Genomic DNA, 27,996 nt, shown 5'->3' with positions numbered 1-27,996 from the left:
TCAGAAAATTTAAGTTCCACTACATTGGACATTACATAAATTCCCCCAGAGCTCCGACTTCTGCTGACCATTGTTCAGGTTGGGGAACGTTTTTCTGGTCATAGTGATAATAATCGCTAACACCTACCATGTGTCAGACATTGCACTGAGTACTTGACTTGCTTTGTCTCATTTGTTTGACAATAGGCTGGTACTGCTTTGTCTCATTTATTTGACAAAGAGGCTGGTACTGTAGGAGGGCTGGTTTTGCAGATGAGGAATTGGAGACTCAACTAGCTAAGAGACACTGGCCTCAGATCACTGAGCTACTTACTGAGTGGCAGAGTGGGTATTAAAGCTCAGGTCTGGGGGCAACCTGGGTGGCTCAGTCGGTTACGTGTCTGCCTTTGGCTCAGGTCATGATCCCGGGTTCCTGGGATGGAGCCCTGCATTGGGGTCTCTGCTCAGTGGGGAATTTGCTTCTCCCTCTCCCTCTGTACCCCCACCCCACTCCTGTGTGTGGTGTGTGTGCACGCTCTCTCTCTCTCTCTCAAATAAATAAATAAAATCTTAAAAAACAACAATCCAAACAACTCAGGTCTGGCAGATTCTAGGGACTGAATTACATGGCTTCTGCTGCCACTCCTTCTCACTCTGACAACCCACATATCTAAGATGCCCAATTCACCAGTGCACAGGCCAGCCTTGAGGTTTGCCACTGGAATTAACCTGTGAAGGTACAAACTAATCATCAACACCAAATTGTCTCTGCAGCTGCTTGCACACTCTGGGGTTTTGGTAATGGCTCTACTCTAGAGCTCAGACCAGTAGGGTCAGGGACCAGTTCTCTTAAATGCTGAGGCACACACTCTCATAAAACAAGACAAGTATATCATGGAAGAGGATGTAAAAAAATAACATAACTTTTTATAATTGTACCCAAGACTTCCAAGATAATTTTAGATTTGCTTTGAACTGCCTTGGATTGTTTTTAGGCCGCTATCCATTCCCGAAGATACATTTTCCCCTCTTCTTTGCCATGAGCAAAACTGGCTGGGCCTTTTTCCATTTCTGACCTGCCATGAATGCAATCTGGCTTACTTAACCTAAGGCATCTGGGCCAGTTATGTAACTGGTTTTGTTAGACATATGTAAATATCTTTGCTCAGGGTACAGGAGCCCTGGGTATTGTGATGCTTTCTGAGATCCATTAAAAATAAAAGAAATACTTGTGTCACGGGCATATTTTTCAGAGATAAACAGAAGGTTGCTTCTGTCTCCTGGAAGTCCCTTTTCCAGAAGGAGTACAAAATTGGTTAACATTAATTTGTGTTAGTGCTTCACGAAGGTAAAATCATTTGAACAGAATGGAAACTTTTAATAAATGTAACTCTTTATAGTAAAACTTGAAAGTTAAAAAAGAAAAAAAAAAAGATCGTTACAAATTATAGGGCTAGATGAAAGCATCAGGTTTGGATGGGTCCTCCAGCCTGCCTGCCCAGCCTAGGCCAGGTCCTAACAGATTCTGCAGACACAGAAACAGATTGGGTAGCAGAAAATTTAGGAAAGCCGAATATTTGGTAAGAAGAGAAAGTCAGCTTTTGCACTCAGGTACTGCCTCAATGAAGGAGGAGGTGGATTTCTGGCCCCTCTTCCAGGACCTGGTAGAGTCCTGACTTCTCATTGCTGTTTTAGATGATAGTGGTATCATTACTGACCCCACCCATAACACCCAGGCCGAACTCCCCAAGTGACACTCAGCATCATGGTTTCCAGTCGCCCTCCCAAGCTTCTCAACCACAGTCACAGATGCCCTCCAGGGTCAGCTGCTGTGGGCCAGCCTCTAGGGATTCAATGGAGTCACCAAGCTGCTCACCAAAGCCCCCTATGGACTCGTTTCCCTTCCACGTAACTCATCTGCAGCACCCTGTTATTCTTGCGCCAATGAACTGGTTAGCTATCATCTAGATTTTGGCCAGGGCCACCTGGTAATTTGCAGGACACCCCCCAGAAACTCATGAACCCCCCTTGGTCTCTCCTGGACTCAGCAGCCTCCCTCAGCTACTTACACGTAGCACTTGGACCCTGCAGGACCTCCCAGAGATTTACAGAAGTTGTCCACCTGGATTAGGATGCCAGGGCCGCCATAACAAAGTGCCACCGACTGGGGTGGCTTAAACAATAGGAATGCATATTCTCACAGTTCTGAAGGCTAGAGGTCCAAGATCAAGGTGTCAGCTAGGCTGTTTTGTCGTTGTTGTTGTTTTTTTTCCTGAGGGCCTCCGTCTTTGGTTTGTAGATGGCCACCTTCCCCCATGCATGTCTGTATCCTAATCTCTTTTTATCAGGACACAGTCAGATTGGATTTTACCTTAGTAACCTCTTTAAAGGCCCTCTCTCCAAAGGCAGTCACATTCTGAGGTACTGGGAATTAGGACTTCAGCATAGGAATGGGGAGGCGGGGGTGGGGGGGATGCACAATTCAGCCCAAAATACCACTTACTTAAAGATGGCATGTCCACTTGCAGTATGATTTACCTGCTTGCAGGTGTGCCCTGCGTGCTGGCAAGTGTCCCACAACTGTTTGCCCACATCACCCACCTTCCTGCTGACAGACCACCTACCTGTCTGAGTGACTAGCCGTTGTGCTAAAGAAACCCCCAGTCTCCTAACACCACAGCCTGACTCCCGACATCCCCTGCTGCAAAGCTGCCCCACTACTTGCTTCTTATCCCCTTCAGCAAAACCTCAGGTCACCTCCTCCTCTTCCCTGGACCCTGCTACCCCCCCCCTTCAGAGCTCCTTGCTTCTTTTCCTGCCCTTTACTCTCTGGTCCTCATGCAGGACCTGAATGCAAATTTTCAGTTAGAAGATCACTGCCTGAGGCTCATCTGCTCACACAGCACAAATTATCTCTCATCACATTCGGAATAAATCCAGGCTCCCTACTGTTGCTGGTCTGGTCCCATGTCACCTGACCCCTGAATAGTTTCTGGACCTCACTTCCCTCTAACTCCCTGCGTCACACACCTCACTCTTGACAAACTGGCCTCTCCACTTCTCAGAAACTTGGAGCTCCTGCCTGCTTTGGAATTTCGGCCCCATTCCCACTGCCCCGATCACCCTCCACACCAGCTTCCCGCGTCCCCTTCCCCGTACTTGCTACCTCTCTGCTTAAATTAAAAGTCTCTTGCTTCATATTGTTTCTACAATTGTCAGTAGTTTCAAATGTTTTGAAAACTGCAGTTTTGTAAAAACTTCAAGTTAGAGGGATAAAATGTGTACTAATTAATGTTCTTTTCAGGAAGAACTACATTTAAGGTCCCCTAGGTTGGCGGGGGGTTTTTTTGTTGTTGTTGTTTTTAAATCTTATTCCTCAAAGTCCCACAGGAAAGGGAATTATATACAGTTTTTCAGAAGCCCATGCTTTTGTTGAAAGATCTTAATTATAAGTTCTGTCAAAACTAGTTATGTGGCTACAAGCACATTACTTAATCTCTTCAAGTCCCTTGTAGAAAGGAGCGTTTTTTGTTTGCCATCCTCAAAAAGTTGTGTGATAGTCACATGGGACATGCTCAAATGAGAGAATACTTTGAGCAAGTATTGGGCAAGTCAAGGAAAAAAGAAACTTTTTCCCCTCATTGGTATATTTCCTGTACTATATGAATATGTGTCTCTCCCCAAAGGGAGGTGTAGAACATTAGTACTGATCCTTTACGTGGTATTCTTTGTTGGAGTTTGTCCCAGCCCAACCTTGTTTTTCCCTCCTTTGATTTTTACCTATAGTTTATATTATGCCACCTTAAGTCTGTTCTGGAACAAGGTGAAGTTACATATAAATACATTTTTAAAAAGCACCCCTCCTTTGTATACCTGACTCATGCTTTACAAATTTCATTTAAAAATTCAACTACACTTCGAGCTCTGTGATGTGTCTTTTATTATTTTTCAACCTATAATTTGAATATGGCTGCAGTCATTTTGCAAATAAGGACTTAGAAAAATTTTTAAATGAACTTGGACGTGAGTTTCTCCTTCTATTACCTCACCCCCTGCACACACATTTTTTTCTTTTTGATTTCTCAATATGTGCAGAATGCACCTGCAATGAACCTAAAAATATTTCTTCCCTAAGAATGGCCTATCATGGATGAAATGATATGGCATTTAAGTTTATGAATGATCAAAGAAAGCCAAAAAAAAAAAAAGAACCCCTCAGAGATTATTGAATTCAAACCTGCCTTTTACATGTAAGAAGAAGCTTTAATTACCTGTTTAGTTCTCAGTAACAAATTTGAAACACCCATTCCTTCCCTGAGGACGTTACAAGGTTGTCTGGTTATACTGTGCTCCTTTGAACAGTCTGATGAGGCACAGTTGTACGTGCTTTTTGGGTATGTTAGAAACTATCCACACAGTGGAGCTGTTTTGTGAGCTGACGATTTCCATCTGAACAGATTCATGTGTCTGGATTTGTTCACTACCAACTAGCAGGTTGGTACCAGACGCATGTCAAGCCAGGTTCGATTAGATGAGCACAGAGATTTTTCTCTTACAAGATGCATTTCCAACCCCAAAGTTTCCTTGGGACATTCTTTGTTCCGTGGTGGATTAGGTGGGAAAGGTTGCATGTCTCGATCCAAATCTTTTCATTCAATGCATTATTGAGGGTCACCTGCGTGCGTAACTCTGTGCTACCCCAGGAAAGAAGAATAGTCAAGAGTCTGCTTCTGCAATGAGCTTGTAATCTAGCTATCCATCACCCCAACTAGGAGAGTATCACCTAGCCAATGCCTGAATGATGATGGTCAACATTCAAATAGGCTGTTTCCCGGTCTTAAAGACCTGATGGGAGTGGCTTGGGTAAAAATGAAACTAAGTGGTTTCTCGTGTTTCAGTAATGGAGAAAAACGCAGACTCATCAAATGTGAAAGCCAAGCCAGAAAGTACCTTAGAAAGTGAGTCCATCCCGCTTACTTGAGGAGGCTGGTGAGGAGGCTGAGGGCCAGAGTGGGGCACGTTCAGGGGCACGTTCAAGACCACAGCTGTGGCCTACTGTCAGACCCCGGACGTCAGGCTGGGCTCCCCTCACAAGTCCGGAGTCCTTCTCCCTTCACTTCCTCATCACTCCCTCTGCCTTCAGGCAAGAGCTCGGTGCTCTGGGGCAATTATGCTGCTACAGCTAATGTTGAGGCCCCGACGACAGTTGCTTGGGAGACCCCCACCAATGTTAAGGCAGCCCAGGAAAGCATGGGGCAGATTTCCTTGTTTTATTCACTATCAGGGTTGTATTCTTCATCTTAGAGCAGAGTTTAGGGTGGAAGTGCCCTGCTGATAGCTCACAGGGCTCCTAGCACATCACTCACTGTGCATGGTTTACCTAGAGGCACACTGTAAAAACCAGGAACAAGGTTTGACCAAGATGAAAAGCAAAGTTGATCTGATGCTGAGTGACAGAGTGCCGGGGATGAGCTTATGAAAGCTCTCCTTCTTAAGGCCAGCTTTGGTTCTAGAGATGAGAAAGGAGGTGTTCAAGGTCCATCTGTGGGAAAGGAAGGGCTGAGAGATGGAAGACTAGGCGGGCGATGAGGTGATCGTAGACATCCTGTGCTTGAATAAAGTCTGTTGACACTTGGTGCCCTCTGGCCTATTGTTATGACCACCACTCGTAGCCAAACCCACATTCCTATCGCACTACCTGGAATTGTCATCCTTACTAAATAGACTAGCTTTGGCCCTCATATTTACATAACATTCAGCTGGAAAGAAGTAGGAGAATGGGAGACCTAGAGCAATCACTAGTCCATAGCAACCATTTTGACAATTGTTTTACTGGACAATACGTACCAGTGATCTTAGCAAGGTGAGTGAAACTGAGAGTATGTGTCTTGAGGCAGGAGGTAGAGGAGCACAGAGAGATGGTTAAGAATTTTCACATTATTCAGCCATCAAAAAGAATGAACCCTTGCCATTTGCAATGACGTGGACAGAACTAAAGGGTATTATGCTACGTGAAAGACAAATACCATATTATTTCACTCATGTAGAATTTAAGAAACAAAACAGATGAACATGGGGGAAAAGAAGGAAAAATAAAATAAGATAAAAACAGGGAGGGAGGCAAACCATAAGAGACTCTTAACTCTAGGGAACAAACTGAGGGTTGCTGAAGGGGAGGGGGTTGGGGGATGGGGTGACTGAGTGATGGCATTAAGGAGGCCACTGGATGGAATGAACACTGGGTGTTATATGCAACTGATGAATCACTAAACTCTACCCTGAAACTAATAATACACTATATGTTAACTAACTTGAATTTAAATTTAAAAAAATAAATAAAAATAAAGTATCAACTCTTAAAAAAATAATTTTCGGGGCGCCTGGGTGGCTTAGTCGTTAGGCGTCTGCCTTCGGCTCAGGTCATGATCCCAGAGTCCTGGGATCCAGCCCTGCATCGGGCTCCCTGCTCAGCGGGAAGCTTGCTTCTCCCTCTCCCGCTCCCCCTGCTTGTGTTCCCTCTTTCGCTGTGTTTCTCTCTGTCAAATAAATAAAATCTTTAAAAAAAAAAATTCACTTTTTATTTTATATTCTTTTATGTTATTTGCAATTCTTATATTGTTTCTGTATTTGTATATTTCTTACATAATTTAAAATAGAAAATATATAAGATGACTTTTAAAAATTAGAATAAAATGGAGTTCACGAATGGGACCAGTCCACTTGGGCCCCAATAAATGGATGTGACTTAGCACCATGGGCCGGAATACTGAGGAGGGGCCGGTCAGACGAGAGGGCAGGTGTAAATCCATAGCCTGGGTAGAGAGGCTCCTGCAGCCTGAGCCAATGCCAATGTCACCACCATGGTGCGAGCGGTGCTGGAGCAAAGTTGGGGAGCTATCTGACTTGGGGACAATCCCAGTATGTTGCCAAGGTTGTTGCTTCATCTCTAAAATGAGAGTAGGGGCAGTGATACCAGTCTTAGCTAACTCACGGGGTTTGGGTTTTGTTTTGTTTTTTTCCTTGGTTTTGCTTTTTCCTGGCTACTTGATATTGCCACATATCGTAGCTGTGACCTGGTGACTGAAATTGGAACACAGTGAAGGGTTGAAGGCAGACAAAATGACTGGATCCAAATTGGGATGAGCTAATAGACGGATACATATTGTAATGACCTCCTTTTGCTGACATCTCTGGAGAGCCAAAAACGGGACCTGAGTACCATCATTTCCAAGAGATGAAAACTAGTGACATCTTGTCAGAGTGGCAGAAGAGAGGTCTTGCCCTGTTTTTGATGGGCTTACGAATTTTAAATTACCACAAGAAAGCATTGGAGACTTTTCCAATGATCTCTCCAGTGAGGGAAAGATAGAAAACTCTCCCTCTGTCCTTTTAGAAGGCCCCGTTAAAAATATTCTCCAAATGATCACTATTCTGCTAGCCATGTTAATGAGGAAATGTGCATTGTAAAAATTTCCCACACCCTCTCCTCATAGAGATAGGGCACGGAGAATGCCAGCTCAAAGGCCCATGTATCCACACATCCGTCCAAAATTAAACACACGGGCAAGAGCATACATATATCGGCAATTTTAAGCTGATTTTCCTGTAGAGCTAGCTTCACACTTTTCCCGAGTTTTGGACATGCATGGTCTTTGTACAAATGCATACATAGGTACATACATAAAATAAGTAAGGTGGTCTAGAAATGGACAAAAAAAGAGAGAAATATTCTTCCACAATCCTACTGCTCAGAATTAATTGCTCATGACAGTTTTGTGTGTATGTAGTTTTGAAAAGTCTATTTTCTTTTGCACATATTTACACTATTTTCCTGTATAGATACATCAGAAAGACGAGTAGCAAAACTATAGCTGTACAGTTTTTACCCTCTTAATGGACAGTGATAATGTTCCCCTTTCCAGAAAGCCCTGCTTCCCAGGGAGGTTGCCTTCCTGGAGTCTTTCTCTTATTCACAGAATAAGGGAGCTGCCCTGCAGCTGAAAGCATTATTCCACAGTGTCCCTGACACTCAACTCGGTCTGGTCATTTTTCTGCTCTTCCTGTTTGCTGCAGGTCATACAACCTGAAGGCCAAGAAGAGTTCTAACATTTAGGCTAGACTCCTCTCTGGGACCATCCCTGCACACTTACGGTCCAGTGGGATACACTCCCCACCTTCCTGGAGTTTACTGTGTTGATATGATTGCTGCTGGCCTGAGTTTTGTTGTTGTTTTTTTTTTTAAGCCATTTTCTGTCCTCTTCTCGAATAAGAGAAGCTCTGAAACCTGTAAGTTCTGCGAAATTTCTAATCCATCTATTATGCACCTGCTGTGCCCCACTACCACCTCCCGGGGCAGGCAGTTAGTGCCAGTTCCCCACACCTGGTCGCCAGGCTCTGGAAGCTTCTCAGGGCCAGCTCTGTCCTGGCACCAGGCCCTGCTCAGCAAACAAAGAACAATTAACACATTGTTCTCAATCCAGTTCACAGTGTAAAACGCTCTGGGCCAGGCACAAGCTCCCTCCACTCTCCTCGGGTACTTTGACTTTCTAATTGACTGGTGCCCACACCTGGCAGGGGAGAGGGGCACGAAGAGAGAAGGCAGCGCAGGAAGCTCTGGTTGTGCCTTCCAGTCAGAAGCACCTTCTGCTCCCCAACCAGGCTGGGAGCACCTTTCCTGGAGATAGCCTTGCGAAGGCCATCATCCCTCCCCACATCCCATAGATAGAATAAGTGTGCGGGAGGCCGATGTCATTCTAATTTCTTCTTAAAAACTATAATGACTCCTTCAACGGTACTTTCAAAATATCGGACATCTAATTTTTTCCCAAACAAACATTTTGTTGCCTGCCCTACACACATGCTCAGCTCGCCTATAAGGTAATCCAGTTAATGCCGACAGGACACACACACATGAGAATTTGGGAAACTAGTACCATTTTCATAGATATCAGTTTCAATAATATTGAAATAATTTCTGCCAAGGAGATCTTATTATTCCTGGGAATCCAAAACTGAAGTTTGTTCTATTTTTTTTTAAGATTATTTATTTATTTATTTGACACAGAGAGAGACAGAGAGAGAGCACAAGCAGGGGGAGCAGCAGAGGGAGAGGGAGAAGCAGGCTTTCTGCTGAGCAGGGAGCGCGATGCGGGGCTTGATCCTAGGACCTCGAGATCATGACCTGAGCTGAAGGTAGATGCTTAACCGACTGAGCCACCCAGGCGCCCCGTTTGTTCTATTTTAATCCGAACTCATCGACCTATCACACTTTGATACATATCTCTCTAAGACCTGGAAGAAAAAGATGCCCATAAACCTTAAGAACCTTTATTGTAAATAGCAATGTTTTTAAGTAGAGTTATATTTTCTTTGCAGTCCCTTTGAAGATTTTTTTAGCTTAAAATATTGTAAGGTCTACTTATGGCATAAAATATTAAAATAACCAGGAGAGCATTTAAAAAGTACAGATGCCTAGGCCTCTCTCCTACCCACCCTCCTGTGTTGATTCAGCTGTCCTAGGGTGGCCCGGCATTGGGCTTTACAATCTTTAAAAGCTCCTCAGATGACTCTAATGGGAAGCCAGTTTGGGGAACAGTGTTCCACCCAGAAGCAGATGTACCTCCACCCCATCAGATGGTTCAGCACTATTTAATACAATGACTGACTCATCCTCAGTTTCCACCTGAAACCGATGAACAAATACACCATTTTGGGTTCACGCCGCAGGAAAAAACATGGATTAAATATAACAAAATGTGCCGAAGTGTTAGACTTATGCATAGAATGGCAGGCATTTCTAAGTAAACTATGTCAACATCTGTTGAATTTTAACCTTTGAGACATTTCATTTGGGTTCTTATGAATCATGTAGAGCCTGGAGGGATGAAGCTCAGCTATCCAACTAGCTCTCCTGTTCTGGCCACTCTAATTGCCACATCAGAACACCTCACCTTGAAACATTTCAGCATATTATTACAGTTCAGAATTTGTTTAGGCTTCCTTTTCTTTTTAAAAACCATTTACAAAGACTGAAATGTACAAATCTTAAGCCTCCTGAGTTCTGACAAATACATACACCTGTGTAACTCAAAATCCTATAAAATATACAACATTCAACCCCCACCCCCCCAACCGAAAGTTCCCTAATAACCCTTCCTGCCTTACCCCTGTTCCCAGGCAACCACAGTTCTTTTTTTTTTTTTTTTAATTATAGATCTGTTTTGCCTTCTACAACTTCCTATGAAATGAATAAAATCATAGATAAGTAGTCTTTGGGGTCTGGTTGTTTCACTCAATATAATGCATTTGAAATTCACCCATATTTTTGTGTATCAGTAGTTCATACCTTTTCATTGGGAGCCTTTGGCCCAACATTGACCCAGAAACCTCATAGCAGGTCTGGCAGCAGCTTGGAGCCAGGTGAGGCCACAGCAGGTCTCTTTCTTGGATCATTCACATGATTGAAGTAAGTGGTCATGTCATGAGGCCACTCCAGCAGCTCGATGAGAAGACCACATGACAAGAAATGGAGAACTCATGCCAACAACCGTATGAGTGCGCCATCCTGAAAGCAGGTTCCACAGCCCCAGGCAAGCCTTCAGATGATTGCAAACTCACGACAGAACCTGAGCCAATATCCCAAAATCCCATCCCTATGTCATCATTGCACAAGGTGGACATACCAGAGTTTACCCACCCAGTTACCAGTGAATGGACACATGGGGTATTTTTGGGTTTGGCTATTCTGAATAAAGCTCTTTTGAACATTCTCGTATAGGTCTTTTTGTGGACATGTAAATATTTAGGAAAGGAGCTGCTAGATCATGGGGTAAGCCTATGTTAATTTTGTTAAGAAAATGGCAACCAGATCTTTTTCCAAAGTAGGGATGCTAGTTCACATCCCCACACACATTTGATGAGAATCCAGGTACTCAGACATCCTCACCAACCTTTGGTGTTGTCATACTGGTACAGTGTTCTCTCATTGTATTTGCATTTTGCTCTCGCTTTTTGACTTTTAATTTTCTACCAGGTGTGAGTTAGCACCTGCCATGCGCAAAATGTTACTCAAGGGGTACTAATGCCTGGCTACTCAGATAGTACTAGTCCATTAACCGGTACTATCCATATTCTCTGGGAACTTGTTAGAAATGCAGAGCCTCAGGCCTACCCCAGAATCTACATTTCAACAAGATCCCAGATGGTTATGCACATTCAAGTTCAAGGGGCACTGTTTTAGGAGATATAAAGATCCATAAGAAGGCGCCTGGGTGGCTCAGTCATTAAGCGTCTGCCTTCGGCTCAGGTCATGATCCCAGGGTCCTGGGATCAAGTCCCACATCAGGCTCCCTGCTCCGTGGGGAGGCTGCGTCTCCCTCTCCCATTCCCCCTGCTTGTGTTCCCTCTCTCGCTGTGTCTCTCTCTGTCAAATAAATGAATAAAATCTTTAAAAAAAAATCCATAAGAAAAGGTTATTGTCCTCAAGAAATGGGGTAGGAGAGAAAAGGTGGAAGGGAGGGACCCCATGGAAGCAAGGCTATCACAACGGATAGAACATGATGCTTGCACCAACAGACCATGAAGACAAAGTCTGGAGAGATCGAAGAGGGTCTCATGGGGAAGGCATTACTTATCTGGGTCAGGAGTAATAGGAAGGGAGGAGGACGATTTATGTATTCTTAGCTGCACTGTGGGACACTTAACCCGGCAAAAAGCAGGAGTTAGATTGAGAGGAGTGGTAGGGGAGAGAGAGAGAGAACAGTTTTTGGATTAGAGTGACAGTCCAAATAAGAAAGAAAGATGGAAACCACAGGGGCCCTCGTGATCCCCTATCTTATAATTTTGCGTGTATAATATTATATATATATATGTGGGAATATATATGGGCATCTACTGATATGTTGATTCATTCAAGGAGAGGTCTTATTTTAGTTTGAGACTCGGGACATAAAATGAATAGGACAGACACTGTGTTCCATGCTTATCAGTGACAGCAGATTTTCTTTGGTGATAGTAAAGAAACTGCAAAGGTTAAGACACAGGACACCAACAGCGCCACAAAATATCGGTGTGGAAATTGAGTACAAATAAAATTTTATGGGGCCCTGGCTGGCCTCAGTCAGAAGAGCATGAGACTCTTGATCTTGGGATTGTGAGTTTGAGCCCCACGTTGGGTGTAGAGATTACCTCAATAAATAAATAATTTAAAAAAAACCCCACGAATATAATTTTATGTGTTTACATTCACACGTATATACACACACCCAAATGGAACAATTCTGATTTTAGTATTTAGATAGATAACCACTCCATATTTTCTGCTTGGTTTGAACATCATGAGTGCTAGGAGCTAAGACTTGGAGTAAAGTTTCATGGGTACTTAATTAAGATAAACCGGGGCAGGAATAAAACACATTTAAAGCTAGTTTGTAGATTAACTCTGGGGAAAAAATAAAGAGAGAAAAACTTGTAAAAGACTGAGAAGGATTTTTGTGATTGGCATTCTTAAAACATGCTGTCTCCTTTGTTACCATCTAACAAGTCTAAGAAGACATCATTGGAATTTAATAACAGTTTCCCCCTGGGAAATGGAGTTACTATAACGTAGATTGTAGTGAAAAGAATTTGGGCTGGGATTCTAATAGACTTGCATTGGGGTCTGACTTCCCCGCTTACTGTCCACCTGACCTTCAGCAAATTACTTTCTCTGAAATTCAGTTCCCTCGGGTGCAAAATAAAAAAAATCAAATTGTCCTATAAGGTTGTCGCAAGGATCAACCGTTCCTCACAAGCCCCTTCCCCCCTTTATTTAAAAATGTTAAACCCATTAAATGAACTGTAAGGCATTTTTAAAAGGGGGGGGAGTATTAAGCCCTAATCCGACACATATAGATATAATATTTTAAAGATGTGTTGAATAGGAGGCCTCTTATTCTCAAAGCAAAATAACTGGGAAATGGGGAAGGGCCATCAGACCGGGGAATCTGTGGGAACTGCCCCTGTCCCCTGGAAGGAAACTGCTCCGACGGGCGCGGAGTCGGAGCCGAAGGCGGGGAACAGTGCCCCCTGGTGGACTGTGAGTGCAGAAACCGCTCAGACTTCCAAATCCTGCCGGTGATTTCTGAACTCGATCCTTTCTTGCGTATTGTGTTCGCCCTTAGTAAAAATAGGTTTGTTTTTATTGCATTATCTATCATTCTGGTTCAATTATAGGCATCTCATATTTTCCCTGACTTTATAGACCTACTTTTACAGGGCATACATTTTAAACGTTTAATGATTACAGCAATTTTGTTTAATGCTTGCAGCGATTTTTAGCTCTGGAAGGTCAGTGTCACCTGTTAGGGGACCCTAAGTTTCTGAGCCCTAATCTCAGGGATATAAACACTAACCAGGAAAACAGCCTGAGCTACAGATTTCATATCTGTAAAATGGATTTGATAATCACCTGTCTGATGGTACTCTTGGGCAAATCATGCAAAACAGTATCTGTAAATGTCTTTTGAAGGTTGCAATTAGTGCAAAATGCAAAATGTAATTGTCACGATTTAAAAGAGGGTTACTGAAAGAAATTAATTCCAAAAATTCAGGGTAATAAATGCAACACGGAGTAGAACTAAGTTGCATGAAGATACTAACATGTCTTGATTACATATGTGACTCGTACATAATTTTTTTCCCTCCAGAACGTCTTCGTTCTGAGCTCCCAAACCAATGCTGCTTAGTCACGGGAGAAGGATTGAAAACTAACACTGAGGGGCACCTGGGTGGCTCAGTCGTTAAGCGTCTGCCTTCGGCTCAGGTCATGATCCCAGGGTCCCGGGATCGAGCCCCGCATCGGGCTCCCTGCACGGCGGGAAGCCTGCTTCTTCCTCTCCCACTCCCCCTGCTTGTGTTCCTGCTCTCGCTATCTCTCTCTCTGTCAAATAAATAAATAAAACATATAAAAAAGAAAGAAAGAAAACTAACACTGAACTCAGCTATTTATGTGCCATGCTCTGAGGTTTCACACATTTTCATTTAAACTTTCCACCAATGCATGGAGGAAGGTGTTGTTTCCATCTTCACAAATAAGGAAACCAGGGCTCAGAAAAGGTAAGTGGCAGAGTCAGCAATTCAACTCGGTTCTGTTTGGCACAGAAGTTTCCTGTTCCCCACGTTGCATGTCGCTGCAACAATATGCAATGCATTCTCCCTTCATCTTCATGATTTTTGTTACACAAGAAACACCTCAATAAACTCCAAGGTGTTATTGTGGCTGTCTTCATCCCACAACTCCCTAAGTTCTCTTCTCTACTCTCCAGGTCTGCCCACTCTGCACCCAAATATAAACAAAAACCGAAACAGAATTTCCGTATGTGTGGATAAATTGAGTATACTATCTGCAGATTGGGAAACTTTGAGGGGAATCGTAGGCAGTCTTAAAACCTTGCAGAACATTCAGTGAGACCTGCCCTGCTGTGGGCATTACCTACTGTTGGCTGTAGGGACACAGGGTCAGAGCCTGAGAAGGGCACAGAGGCAAGAACAGGGCGAGTTTTCCATTTTATTGGTTGGTTGGGCCAAGCACTTATTTAAACAAAACCCTTTGCCTTTTACGAAGCCATTTGGCTCAAAGATATCTTTGAATCTTCTACATTCACAAATTATATGAGCTAATATTTGAGTTTACCATTTGAAAAATACTTTGCAGGTCATATATAAATATGCCTCCACTTTGTGTATATACACTATATAATGTCAAATTTTAACAAAGCAGAATACAAAGATAAACATGATTCCAATTAAAACTGTATACATATGGGTAGAAAAGGAGTAATAGAATGTTAACATGGTTATCTTTGGGTAGTGCAATTACAGATGATTTTTATTATCTTTTTCGACAATGAACATGAACTACATTTGTAATCCGAAAGAAATCTTCTTTTTTTTTTTTTTTAAGATTTTATTTATTTATTTGACACAGAGAGAGCAAGCGAGCGAGCACAAGTAGAGGGGAGGGGCAGAGGAGAGGGAGATGCAGACTCCCTGCTGAGCAGGGAGCCCGATGTGAGGCTCAATCCCAGGACCCTGACATCATGACCTGAGCTGAAGGCAGACCCTTAACCGACTGAGCCACCCAGGGGCTGCCCCCAAAGAAATCTTCTTAATATAAAAATACATATATCTTTGATGCCATAGCAGGGACCCAAGGAGCTCAAAATCACAGCTGTGTACATATTTCAAGGTTAGTATGTTTCTTGTGGAATAACTTGAGGGCAATGGCCTTGGGCAATACTATTTAGAAAATGTAGAACTCAAATATGAAAGCACAGCTTACTTGGGGTGTGTGTCCCCCACCCAGTGGAATTACAGGAGTCAAGTTGCATTTTCAAAACCCCCTGGGTGTCTCGGTCATTGAGCGTCTGCCTTTGGCTTGGGTCATGATCCCAGGGTCCTGGGATTGAGCCCCACGTCGGGGTCCTTGCTCAGCCAGGAGCCTGCTTCTCCCTCTCCCACTCCCCCTGCTTGTGTTCCCTCTCTCACTGTGTCTCTCTCTGTCAAATAAATAAATAAAATCTTTAAAAAAAAAAAAAAACCCACAGCCCTTTCTGCATCTTTCTTGGATGGTTCAATTACAATTTGCATTATGTTTGTTATATAAGGAAGTATATAATATGCAGAGTGTTTGCTCGGAAGATTCCTGAGATAGATCGCTTTGGGTTTTATAATACAGAACCAAACTTCCCAGATGTCTTCAGAGAAAAAGAAAATCCCTAAACACTAACACCCTGAAAAATTTCAAATCACAAAATAAAATCCTCAAAGATAGAAATACATACTGGAGTAAGGAACGGGGTGAGAGGGCTCAATGGGGTCAAGCTGTCCATGGCAGAAGGAAAGCACATTCCCTTTGGGCAGAATGATGGAGATGACAAATAGTCAGCCCAGAGACACTCCCGCTACTAAGTAAGCTTAGTATTTCTGCAAGCTCCTTCACACTCATGCAGTGTGACTTTACCCTTGTCTGCAGAAACCTGGCAAAGAGGATGCCCCTCTCTCTTTCCCCTCTTTGAACCCGGCTATCTAGGCACCTCATTCTTTGGGCATTTGTGAGTTAACCTGCAGTGAGTTGCATTTTCCCTATATTGGAGGTTCTAGAGAAGTGACAGAGAGCTACTAAAGGGTCAGACAAGGAAGCTTTGGTCATGTTGGAAACAGCAGAGGGAGGAAACTAGACACACTCTGAATCAGGAGGAAGGACAAAGGGATGGCTGGAGGGCATCCCTGAGAGTAGGGCTTTGGGCTTGGGTGTTAGTCCCAGTCTGGGTAAGATGGCAGTGCCAGGGGCAGGGAGAGCACGAAGCAAGGATTGCCCTGCCTGGGGCATATAGTTTGAGGGCATATAGGTCATCCGGCTTAAAAAAATGATGTGTTTTGGTACTCAATTTCTTTATTAGATTATTCAAATCACTTCTTGTCCCTTCCTATTCATGTTAGATTATTTGAGTGAAGAGGATCCATCTGTCTCACCCCCCCCAATATTTAGTAGTCCCTTTTTTCCTATTTTCTTTACTCATATCCTCTAAGTAATGACACATCATAAATGATGTCTACTGAGCTCTTCCAGATTGTATGCTCTACAATAGACAGCACCGAGGTGGATCAAAATGTAGTGAAGAGTCACGGTCTGCATGACTGTTTACAATTTGGAAAGTAAGACAGTTGAGGGTTCATATGCAAGAAAGCATTTGTGAAGAGCAACTTCTGGTGGGGTCCATGCCAGGATCAGAACCACGAGGCGTGAAATTCAGCAGGCTGGAACCGCTAGATGAAGGCTATACGTTGACTGGCTGGGAGCAGTGTTTGGTGGAGCACCAAGGAGGAGAGAGTGCTGGGAGAGAGCATATGACGGGAATGACTCAGCAGAACCACCGAAGTTCTCAGGTGGCTTAGACACGATTTCCTCCCTGTGGCCATATTGCAATGCGGATGTCATGCTGTGATGTGCCAGCAGACCGAGTTGTTCCCATAAGCAATACCAGCTGCTGAAAATAGTTTTCGCTGAGCACCTGTCTCCATCTTGAACCTAGCTGGAGTTTAAATGGTTCTGGAATTGAGCTTCTTTCTGTGTTAGGTGTCTGCTCATCCTCAATATCATCCTAGGGCATAAAATTCAGATTTCTGAACCTGCCGTTTCAGGGTGTCCACAGTCTAATCCAGCGCTGCCCATCATCTCAAGTTTTTCTATAGTCTACATGCTCTATCCAATCCGGTTTACTCTCTATCATTGTGAATTCTCAACTCTGCAGCAGCACCTCACACCCTTCCCTCCCTTCTCCACTCCACGTATCTAAGTCTCATCTACCACCCAAGATGCTCACTTTCCTGGAACCCTCACTCCCAGCCCAGGGTGAGCTCACCCTCTTCTGAAGCCCTACGGTCCCAAAGATCAGTCTCACTTACTTGTCACTACACATCACACCTCCTGTTGCCAATTAACACTTTTGATGATTCATTATATCCTGTACTTAATTAGATTTTAAACTCTTAAAGCCATAGACTATATTTAACAGCCCTTTGTAGTCTCAGATTTCCTGTCTTTCGATGGAGTCCCAATGTTTGCTTATTTCTCTAAAAAAGACAACAGAATTCATACTGTTATCTAAGGAATAAGCGTTAGCAGTGGTAACAGTAGTAGTAGCAATAGTGACAATTAAGAGCCTCTCAGGCACTTCAATAAGCTTCTTACTGACATTATTTAAGTAAATCCTTCAATAACACATACTATTATTCTCATTTTATATATGGGACAACTGAGAATTAGTAGAGAAGACAAGACGTGAGAAATAGATCTTCCCTAAAGAGTTAGAGTTGAATATTTACCATTAGCCATTCATTCCTTTGGCTTAGACTTTGCTTTTTTTTTTTTGACATGAAAAAGTTACTGAGAGGCTAAGCCAGTGGCTTGTTGAGAGTATGTGGCTCCTCGGAGGGCAAAAGCAGTGATGAGGGGATGGGTACGGTGAAGAGAGGAAGGCAGAAAAGCAAGTGGAGGTACTGGCATTGGAGATAAACTTGCCCTTCCTAAAATAACTGTTTTGTTTTTCCCTCTCTTTTTTTCCCTGCTTATCTGAGGCCATCTATTTGTGCTGACCTTCCTGAAACCCACCTGCTCACTCAGCTAACTCAGGCTAGAGGGTCATGTTTTAAGTCACACGTTTACCACATGTAGCAGGGCCCAATCAATCATTCCAGGACCTGTTGTAGGATCTGACCTCAGTATCTTTTCCTATTTTAGGAGTCTATGGTTTGATAGCTTTCAGAACTGGCTGGAACAAACTGATGTAAACTGATGTTAAACTGAGTACTGCTAGTGAAATTCAAATATTTGAGCTCTGCAGCAAATTTAGGCCTATAAACTGTCCTCATCCCTTTCACCTCGAAATGTTGAACAGATTCCAAGCCCTTTTCAAACAGCCATTTCTGACATATCCTCATTTCCCCTTCCCCATCTGCAAACCACTGATAAGAACAACTGTGAGGAGGGAGAGCAAGGCAGGACAGCACTCAAGGTTTGCTCCCTCAGCCTGAAGTGCCCTGGCTATGCCCATTTTCTCTGGGAGCGGAGCCATTTCCATGCTTTAAAGATCAAACAATTCAGAGATACTGCTGCTATTTGGAAAGGCATGGCCACCGGGTCTTCAGTGGCCACCAGGAAATTGCCACATCTGAATGTAAATGCAACAAGGTAGAGAGTATCATATCCCCGAGGATTCTCTTCAGAGAGGGTACTGAAGACATGAGGGTCTGAAGACATTTTTAAAAGCCTGTTTGAGAAGGAAGGTGAAGAAGAGACCCGTCCCCCAAACTAAATGTGAGTGGAGTTAGTCTGAAAAATACTCTGTGGGTGAAACTGGGAGAACTGATGGTTCCTCTGAGAGTGGAGGAAGGGAGAAAGGAAGGGACTGAGGAGGGGGGTGGGGTAGAGGGTTGGCCAGTGAAATGGTGCCACCTGACGTGACTACTCCCTGTGACCCCAGAATCTCCATGGAAGTTTTGGGTGTGAGTAGTTTGTTGTTGTTGTTGTTTTTATAGAAATTGATGAAAAGATGGCATTTTGCGTCTGAGTAATAAATAGATGGACCTAGATTCAGAGGAAAGGATGAGGAAGGAAACTATGAAACTGGGAATTTTAAGACCTATTTCCTCAAGTGTGTGAGGATTGGGGCATTCTTTGCTGATGCCTGGGTTGTATAAACAGGTTTAACATACCCTGAAAGTTTTGTAGTGGTGCTGTTGATGGTTTCCTAGCAGCACCAGTGGTCAGGATGTTGCTGGCACCATGAGCTTCATGCAAATTCCTTTGCCTGGCTTGTTCAGCCTGAGGGTTGTATTCCAGGGAGGGGAGTGGTTTTAACTCCCATTACTTAATAACAGTAACCCTAGAAATTCCACTCCCACAGGAGGAAATCTAAGACAATTGTTGGCATGGGGCATTTCTTATCCATCAGCTATGGAAGTGAGCCTTAAAATCTTTTGCTCAAGTACCCATTAAAAGAATGATTAGAAATCCTGTAACCCTTGGTATGTTTTTAATTTGACATAATTATATGGACTCATTTAGTATATTCTTTTATGTCTGGCCTTTTTCGCTCAACATAGTGTCTCTGAGATTCATCCATTTTGTTGTCTGTATCAGTGATTCATACCTTTGGTATTGCTGAGTAATATTCATTACATAAGTACACCACAGTTTGTCCATTCTCCTCTTTCTAGAAGTTTCTAGGGTTTGGATTATGAATCCAATTTCTCTAAGCATTCTCATACAAGCCTGTTATGATGATTTTCACATTAATGTTTTTCTTGGATACATTTCTAAGACTGGCTGGAATTTCTGAGTCATAGGGTACATGTATATGTGTATATTTAATTTTATAATAAATTGCCAGACAACTTTACAAAGTGGTTGTACCATTTTATACTCTCACCATTGGTGTATGAGAATTCTGGTTGCTCCACATCCTCACCAACACTTGCTCTTGTTAGTCTTTTTAATTTTAGCTGTTCTAGTGGTATTAAGTGATCTCACTGAAGTGCATTTCTCTCATAGCTAATACTGATGCTCTCTCTTTAATGACCTTATGTGACATTTATATGTTACTTTCTGGTGAAATTTCTATTCAAGTTTTTGATCATTTTTGCAGTCAAATGCTCTGCCCCTGAGCTATACCCCCAAGTTTTTGATCATTTTTAAAGATAGAAATTGTAAGATAATATATTTAGCCTAAATGCACTGCAGTTGCACTAAGTGTTTCTAGACCAACTACTCAAAGGCAAAGATTGTCAGACTGAATAAAAATTTAACTATCTAATGCTTATATATAAGGACACACAGACGTTGAAAGTAAAAACTTGAGAAAATATATCGTAAACACTAACCAAAAGAAAACTAATATCAGAAAAAGGCAAAAAATATTACTGGAGATAAAGAGTAGCATTTTTTATTGAAGAAACAGTCCATGTACCAAAATGATATAACAATTCTGAATCCGTGTGCATCTAATAATATAGCCCTCAAAACATAAAACAAAAACCAAGAGAACGAAAATAAGAATTAAATCCTTTTGACCTGGATGATCATAAAAATAAAACATATGACATCTTGTGGGATGCAGAAAAAGCTGTTTTAAGAGGGAAAATTAATGGGCTTAAATGCATATATTAGGAAAGAAGAAAAGCTGAACACCAATTTACCCATCACAATTATCTTGGGGTAAAAACAGCAAAGTAAAACTAAAGAGAGGAAAAGAAAGAAAATAAAGATAGGAGCAGAAATGAATGAAAGTGCAAAAAAATGCACAATAGAGACTATTAATAAAACCAAACGTTTTCTAAAAAAATAATGTAAGTTCTTAATGAGACTGATCAATATAAAAAGAAAAGGCACAATTCACTGATACTGGGCTTAAAAGGGTGGGTATTGTCTCAGATCAAGTAAACACAGATCACATGAACATAGTATGAGGACATTATCTTAACTGATTGCTTGTGTAGACTTAACTAGTATGAAGAGATTATGCTTCTTTTTTTTTTTTTTTAAGATTTTATTTATTTATTTGACAGAGGGAGAGACAGTGAGAGAGGGAACACAAGTAGGGGGAGTGGGAGAGGGAGAAGCAGGCTCCCCGAGGAGCAGGGAGCCCAACACGGGGCTCGATCCTGGGACCCTGGGATCATGACCTGAGTCGAAGGCAGACGCTTAATGACTGAGCCACCCAGGTGCCTGATTATGCTTATTTTCTTAAGGAGGTATTCAAATCAATTTGGCAATTTTTTTGTAGTAAAATAATACATTGGCATTTTAGTTGCTAATGTGATGTTTTTTCAGTTTAGTTAGAGTGACCCAGTTCTACAATGTTTGAAAAGCTCTTTGCAAACCAACCAAGTTGAGTCTGCACATGCAAAGCAGAAGACCAGACATCAGCACCAAATTATTCCAGATGATGGGCAGGCCTGTCATAGGCCCAGTTGATCCTTTCTCTTGAATTTTAATGTGTAAATTTCCTCGGTTATATGTGCACATAAGATCATGTCTTATGTATATTTATAACCTGCACATAGCAGAATGAGTAAAATTGTGCCCAGGAGAGGCAACATAGGTACAAAAGTGTAGGGACAGGAAAGAGCACAGTGTGTTCAGGGAAGAGCAGTTTATCTGGCTGCAGAATAAAACATTTGGGGGAGGGGCGCCTAGGTGTATTATCAAATACTAGTATTATCAAATACTTTTATAAGTAAACAAGCCAACTTGCTTTATACAAAGTGCCGTGGAAGACCCAGATATTAGTTCTCTTCCTGTAGGAGTTTAAATACAGTGAGGACATAATTTTTATACACATAACACAGAAAGAAAAATGGACCAGGAGTAAAAGGACATGAATTCTAGCTACAGCTCCTCCACTTTAGTTGTTTATAAAACAAATATTTAGGGGCACCTGGGTGGCTCAGTCGGTTAAGCATCTGCCTTCAGCTCAGGTCATGAGCCTGGCGTCGGGCTCCCTGCTCGGCGGGGAGCCTGCTTCTCCCTCTCCCTCTGCTGCTCCCCCTGCTTGTGCTCTTTCCCTCTGTCAAATAAAAAATAAAATCTTAAAAAAAACCCCCAAATTTAATAAGCATCAGTGATGTGTCAGATATCTGCTAAATTTTAGGTATATACTGATCGGCTAAATAGTCATGGGCTTTGTTCTCCTGGAACTTCTGTGTTTAGTGGAGGATAAAGATATCAAACAATCACCAAAATTTATTCAACAAATGTATATTGAGTATCTAATATATACCAGCCACTGTTCTAGGTGCTTGAGGTAATGATAAAGAAGCAGACAGAGATCTGAGACGACACAGGGTTTACATTCCAGTGGGAGAAGACAGAAAATAAACTCTAGACAAAAGTAAGTAATGAATCACATCTTATTAGGTGATAGGTATTATGGAAAAAGAACTTAAAAGTCAGGTGAAGGTTTTTAGTAATGGCGGGGGGGTGCAGATCAGAGTTAGAATGGGTTGACATTTGAAACGGGACAGAGTGGCCTCATTTGCTTATAAGCAAAGACTTAGAAGAGTTTGGGAAATTGACTATGTAGACATCCAGGGGAAATGTATTTCAGGTCAAGGAAACAACCAATGTAAAGATCCTAATACAGAGAGCATTCTGGAATGTTCCTGGCATAGCAATGAAGCCAGATCATCTGAAACACAGTTAGCCGAGGTGGGGGGTGGAAAGCAGGTATAAGAAAGGTGGTGCAGATTTTGTAGGATCTTGTGGGTCATTGTAAGGACTTTGACTTTTATTGAGAGAAATGGGGAGGCATTATAGGAGTTTGAGCAGAGCTGACCGGCATTTTAACAAGATGACTGGCTTTATATTACAACCTGTAACCAAAACATGATAGCTGTGCCCTGAGGTGGGAAATAGGAGGACGAAATTTATAAAATATCTGTGTGATACTAACCTAAGCTTAACCAGCTTCCACTGCCTGGCTGGGTCATCGTGGTGAGGACCCAGTAGCCTGCTGCATATATACACCTGCATTGTAGAATAGTGTTCCTTGGTAATAATGCAGAATGGCACGTAATCCAGTGCCAGATTATGAGTTACACTCCAGAAATACTCCAGCAGTAAAAGCATGCATTCTCAAAAGGAGCAAGATCACCCCCAAAGGGGTGAACATTGGGCCTTAGGGAACCAAAAGCTTATTCTTTTCCTACATAAAAAGCACAAGTATGCATACAGAACACAAACAGATATGTAGTATATCAGCAGTATTTTCATTTCATGGGAGAAAATATCTGAAAAGGATTCTTTGGGGATGGGTTGGGGTGGGGACTTGTGTGATCAAGAATATAGGTTGGAAAACACTGACTTCAGGAGGGAGCAAGTAGCTGAGATCACCGAGCTGGAGGTTAGGAAATCATCACTGAAATCAGCTCTATCATTAACTTTCTGTGTGAACTTGGACCATCACCTCCCCTTTCTAGGTTTCAGGCATTTTCCCAAAATAAAATGAATGTTAGACTAAATGGCGTCCTAGCTTTTCTCTAGCGCTAAAATTATGAGGGGGATTTGAGCTGGGGCTCCACTGAGTTATACACACCTCTGGTAACGTCTCAAGGATTTGGACCCATCAAACCTCACTTTTCAATAAAAGATAAAGGCCTAACATCAAGAGCCTTAAAGTCTGTCTCTAGCATCTCTGCATTTATCTATTCTTTGAACCCTCCCTAAAGCTAGAATTCTAGAAATTCTGCTCTAGTTTGCTCCACAAGATTCCTGGATACAATGTTGGAGTTAAGGGTACAAGGGAGTGTTGTTAATAAGGTGTTCATCAAATGCTTTGTCCAGAGTTGTGTTGCTTCTTAAATTTTCACATGATTTCTAGACATTAAAGTCCCTTCATAATCTATCTGGGTTCTCACTTCAAAGAGAACCATGCGCATGGTGTGAAGAAGGGAAACAGGAATTAGCAGAATAGAGTACCCGATTAAAAACAAAGAGCCTGTCTATTTGTGGCATCGGTAGGTCACATCAAACAGGCATCCTTACGTATGTATGTAGCTCCTTCCTGCTTCTCCCAGACGTGGGCCAATTGCACTAAGAAAATCTTGAATAGTTTATTCTGTGCCCTTTAGGGTTTAGTTTTTCTTCCTAGCCTTCCAAATATGTTTAGAGGTCTCTTGACAGCAGAGAATGTATCTTCTAACACATATGATTAGTGTTCAGTGTGGTATCCTGTTCGTAACAGAATCTCGGTGAAGTGTTGCTGACTGTAATGATCCCATGGATTTAAGAGGGAAAATAAAACTCAAAGCCGTAAAATCTTTGAGTTCTTTATTTTGGGTGGTCTGTACTGATGCGACTATAGACCAGTGCATATATCTCCTTTTCCTTCTGCCATTTAATCACCTCGTGGTGTTTCCAGATAAGAAATGCAAATGGAATTCATTACCTAATTGGAGCATGTATAACTCATGTATCATAGGGTATGGACACTCGCAGAATTGTTTTGTGTAACGAATTCAGCTAGTAATAGATGAGTTACCATTGTGGAGAGCTGTTCTCCCCCGAATTAGAGAGACTTCTTGAATGCTGTCAACATTTGGAGGCAATTGGAAGAGGGAGCCCTCTTTAGTGAGAAATGGCTAAATATTCAGAATTTCAATGTGTATTGGGAAGATAACTCGACCCCTTGCTAAACCAAAGAATGTCAGAGTTACTGGCAGTGAGGAAAACCCCAGAGCCTGCTTGAAACTATCCTTAGGAGTGAAGGAGTTAACTGAGTGTGTAAGCTTTATCTTGTGTCCAATGGACTTGTGGTTTGCTGATGAAAGTCTCTGGTAAATGATTGTTAGAGACCTCTGATTGGTAACTGTTGCTAGTCACTATGTTTCAAAAGCCTGTTGATTCCTCTGCAAGGTGGTGCAGCATCCTCTATCCCTTTCTTCATTTCTGATTCATTCAGGTCCGCCTGCAAAAGATCTATCAGATCAACGAACATGAATGGCGAAGAAAATAGCACCATCTCTGACACAGTCCAAAAGGAAGGGATGTATGAGCTTCCAGACCAGCCAGAAGAGGATGAAGGTCCTCTCTGTGATGACATCCACGAAGGCCTGACAGAAAACAATGTATATGCCACTGAGCTGGAAACCCATGAATATGACTCTGTGTCAGTTTGTGTGGCTGGGGGTGAGGAGGACAGCTTGACCTCTTCCCAACCAGAAGCAGCAGACTATCTCTTGTCTGATGAGGTATGTCTTGAGTCCCAGGATCTTCAACCAGGTGAGTTACAGGAAGACCGGGACATCTCCATGGAAGAGTTACACTCACCAACCCAGGACAAGGAGCCTGGCCCGGAGGAACCCCAAGACCAGGAGCCTGGCTCAGAGGAACCCCAGAAGGATGGAGTCACGATGGGGGAAGACCTGCTTTCCCCCCCAAACTTCACCATCCAACAGAGCAGGGCCTTCTTCACCAGCAATTCTGCTGCTGATGGTTTGGAAGAAAATGAACCAACTTCCACGGACCCTGAGATCAGCCTGTTTGTGAAGGTAAGGGCTGTCTCTGATAGACACCCCTTAATGGGTGGATGGCCTAATGGGGTCTTCTCTTGCTTCCAGTGTCCAGGGAAAGATGCAGGATGTCATGGTCTTTGGATCTCAAGACATATTCAAGAGTAGGGCTGGTTTAACGAGTCAATTCCAGAGTTCACTCAGGATTGCTTCAAAGTATAAGAATTGGAAAGTGCATTTAAGTTGTGTGTCTAATCATTAACTTTTATAAACTATGGGCAAAGCATATTTTTTAGAGTTCACTTACAAGTGAGCAGAAAATGTGTCTCAAATCCTTACCTTTGTGACAGACGTTGAGTATATTTTCCTGTCTGGTTAGATTTGTCTTGTCATCTTGATTTTAAAAAATGAAAACAAGTCTTGCAAGAGCAAGTCAACAGTCAGCCAGGCACCGGGGTTTCCTTCTTAGCATGTCTGAGGTCACAGATACTTCAGATATACTATCAATAAATGTGACCTCCGTCACTGAGCCTACTCTTTTGGCACCAATATAGCTAAGATATCTGATGAAGTGAAATGATTTTAGTGGTAGTAGTATTAAGATGGTAATAGCCAGTGATAATATTTAATGCTGATGATATACAAACTCAGAACTTTGGTATTCTTTGTTTTAGACTGATATTGTGGTAAAGACTATTTATTACAATGTTATCAGAACATGAATAAAGCATTTCAGGGCTAGACAAATCATCTTTATGAATTGAGAAAGAAGGTTGTTTTTCCCCAACATCTGCTCCATGACAATATTCATATTTACCCTTTTCTTAGTATGAAGATGGCGTATTAGTAAATACTGCTAGCTCTTGCTAATAAAAATGAACCTGCAAAACCCTAAGTTCATGCTTATCTCTCCCCTTTGTGGTTTCTAATAACTCCAGTAAGATATACTTTATTTGCTCACTTAATATATTATTATTTTTTACTTTGTATTTTTCCCTAGTTGTTTTGTGTGTAAATTGCATCTCCTTTATTCTACCACAAGGTCCTTAAAAAGCACCTAGCTGGAGTGTCTGGCTCATACTTAGGTACCTGTCAAAACTTGCCTAGTATTATGTTATTTGGGGGGCAAAGGGGTATGGGAGAAGGGAGGGAACTTACTGTCAAGAAATCAGCAGTGTGAATTTAAAAAAAAAAAAGAAAGAAGCAGTGTGGTGCAGGAGACAGACTTGCACATGGTTAATTTCAGTGAACTAGAGGCTCAAGCTGAGTGCTATGGGTATTCTTGGAGGGAGTGCTTAAGTGTGCAGGAAGGAATCAGGAGAGGCTCCACTGAGGAGGTGACGGACGTTCGAACAGGTGCATTCAAGCAGCCTTCCAGCTTCCAAATCCACATCTCTGTTATGTTAGTTAAAAAAACACAACAAAACAAAACAAAACAAAAAACACAAAACCCCACACTCAGTGAGGACTAGTAGGTGTATTTTTCTCAGGACGGAATCATCCATGCAACTTTATGCAACCGACAAGGTGGATCGTCGTCATTATGATCATCATCATCATTACAAGATCAAGACATTTGTAAATTTGGCAAAGTGTTTATTTCACCAGAAATTAGCCTGCCACTGGTGTTGAGCCAAACAAAAGTAGGAGGAAACAGTATTGACATCTCCCGCTGGTATTAGCAACAGGGAAAACTGCTTGAAAGGAAAGGGTGGCCCTACGTTATTTAAGATCTGTAGTTCCCGAAAGCAAATGTTGGCATTAACGAACTCTTCAGGTTTACATTCTTTTTAATATAATTGTTAACTAAGAGACCTCAGCTCCTATGTGTGAACTCTTTTTTAAAGATATTCGGTGGCACTCGGTAAGAAGAGTGGTAGCCACAATCCCTGCTTCCCAATCCCCCACCATCACCACCGCAGCTCTTTATTCAGTGTTGAATGGAAATTATATGTGACGGCGGGGAGTACGGGGGCTTCTCTGCTTGCATGGGACTGGAGGGTCTGAGTGTCACCTGCTCAGACTCCTCCCCGCCCCAGCCCTGGGGTGGGGGGACGGCAGAATGCTGAAAGCCCCACATTGGATGGGGCTCAGGTGTGCTTTCTGGCTCACCATCTCCCTAGCAGGGCTTGTTGCCATGGAGTCCTGGAGTTATTCTTCCCCTGAGCTGTTTCGGTGTTGACCACTTGGGTTGCGTCATAACTCATACTCGCTTGCGTGCATTTTTAGCTGTTCTAGACAAGCCAGAACAGAAAATGTCATGCAGGTTTGTCACTGTGTGTTCAACCAACATTTTACTGAGGCTCAGCCATTTCAGGGTGTCGGGTGATTGCTTAATTAAAATATATCAGCTATTGGGCGCCTGGGTGGCTCATTTGGTTAAGCGACTGCCTTTGGCTCAGGTCATGATCCTGGAGTCACTGGATCGAGTCCCGCATCGGGCTCCCTGCTCGGCGGGGAGTCTGCTTC

General features: G+C 42.5%; 1 protein-coding gene across 1 annotated transcript in view; it reads left to right on the top strand.

The window, feature by feature from the left end:
* Positions 1-18,731: 18,731 nt before the first annotated feature.
* CLIC5 (chloride intracellular channel 5) overlaps positions 18,732-27,996 on the top strand; it is a 167,912-nt gene continuing 158,647 nt past the window's right edge. The window contains exons 1-2 of the mRNA XM_034991358.1: positions 18,732-18,835; positions 24,978-25,566. Of these exons, the coding sequence (XP_034847249.1) occupies positions 18,834-18,835; positions 24,978-25,566 (591 nt within the window). The 5' untranslated portion in view covers positions 18,732-18,833. The remainder of the gene's footprint in view (positions 18,836-24,977; positions 25,567-27,996) is intronic.

This window comes from Mirounga leonina, unplaced genomic scaffold (assembly GCF_011800145.1).
Source record: "Mirounga leonina isolate KUSES-001 unplaced genomic scaffold, KU_Mleo_1.0 Mir_53, whole genome shotgun sequence".
Classification (NCBI taxonomy): Eukaryota; Metazoa; Chordata; class Mammalia; order Carnivora; family Phocidae; genus Mirounga; species Mirounga leonina.
Note: the sequence above shows the minus strand (reverse complement) of the source record. Positions and strands in the feature narration are given on the sequence as shown.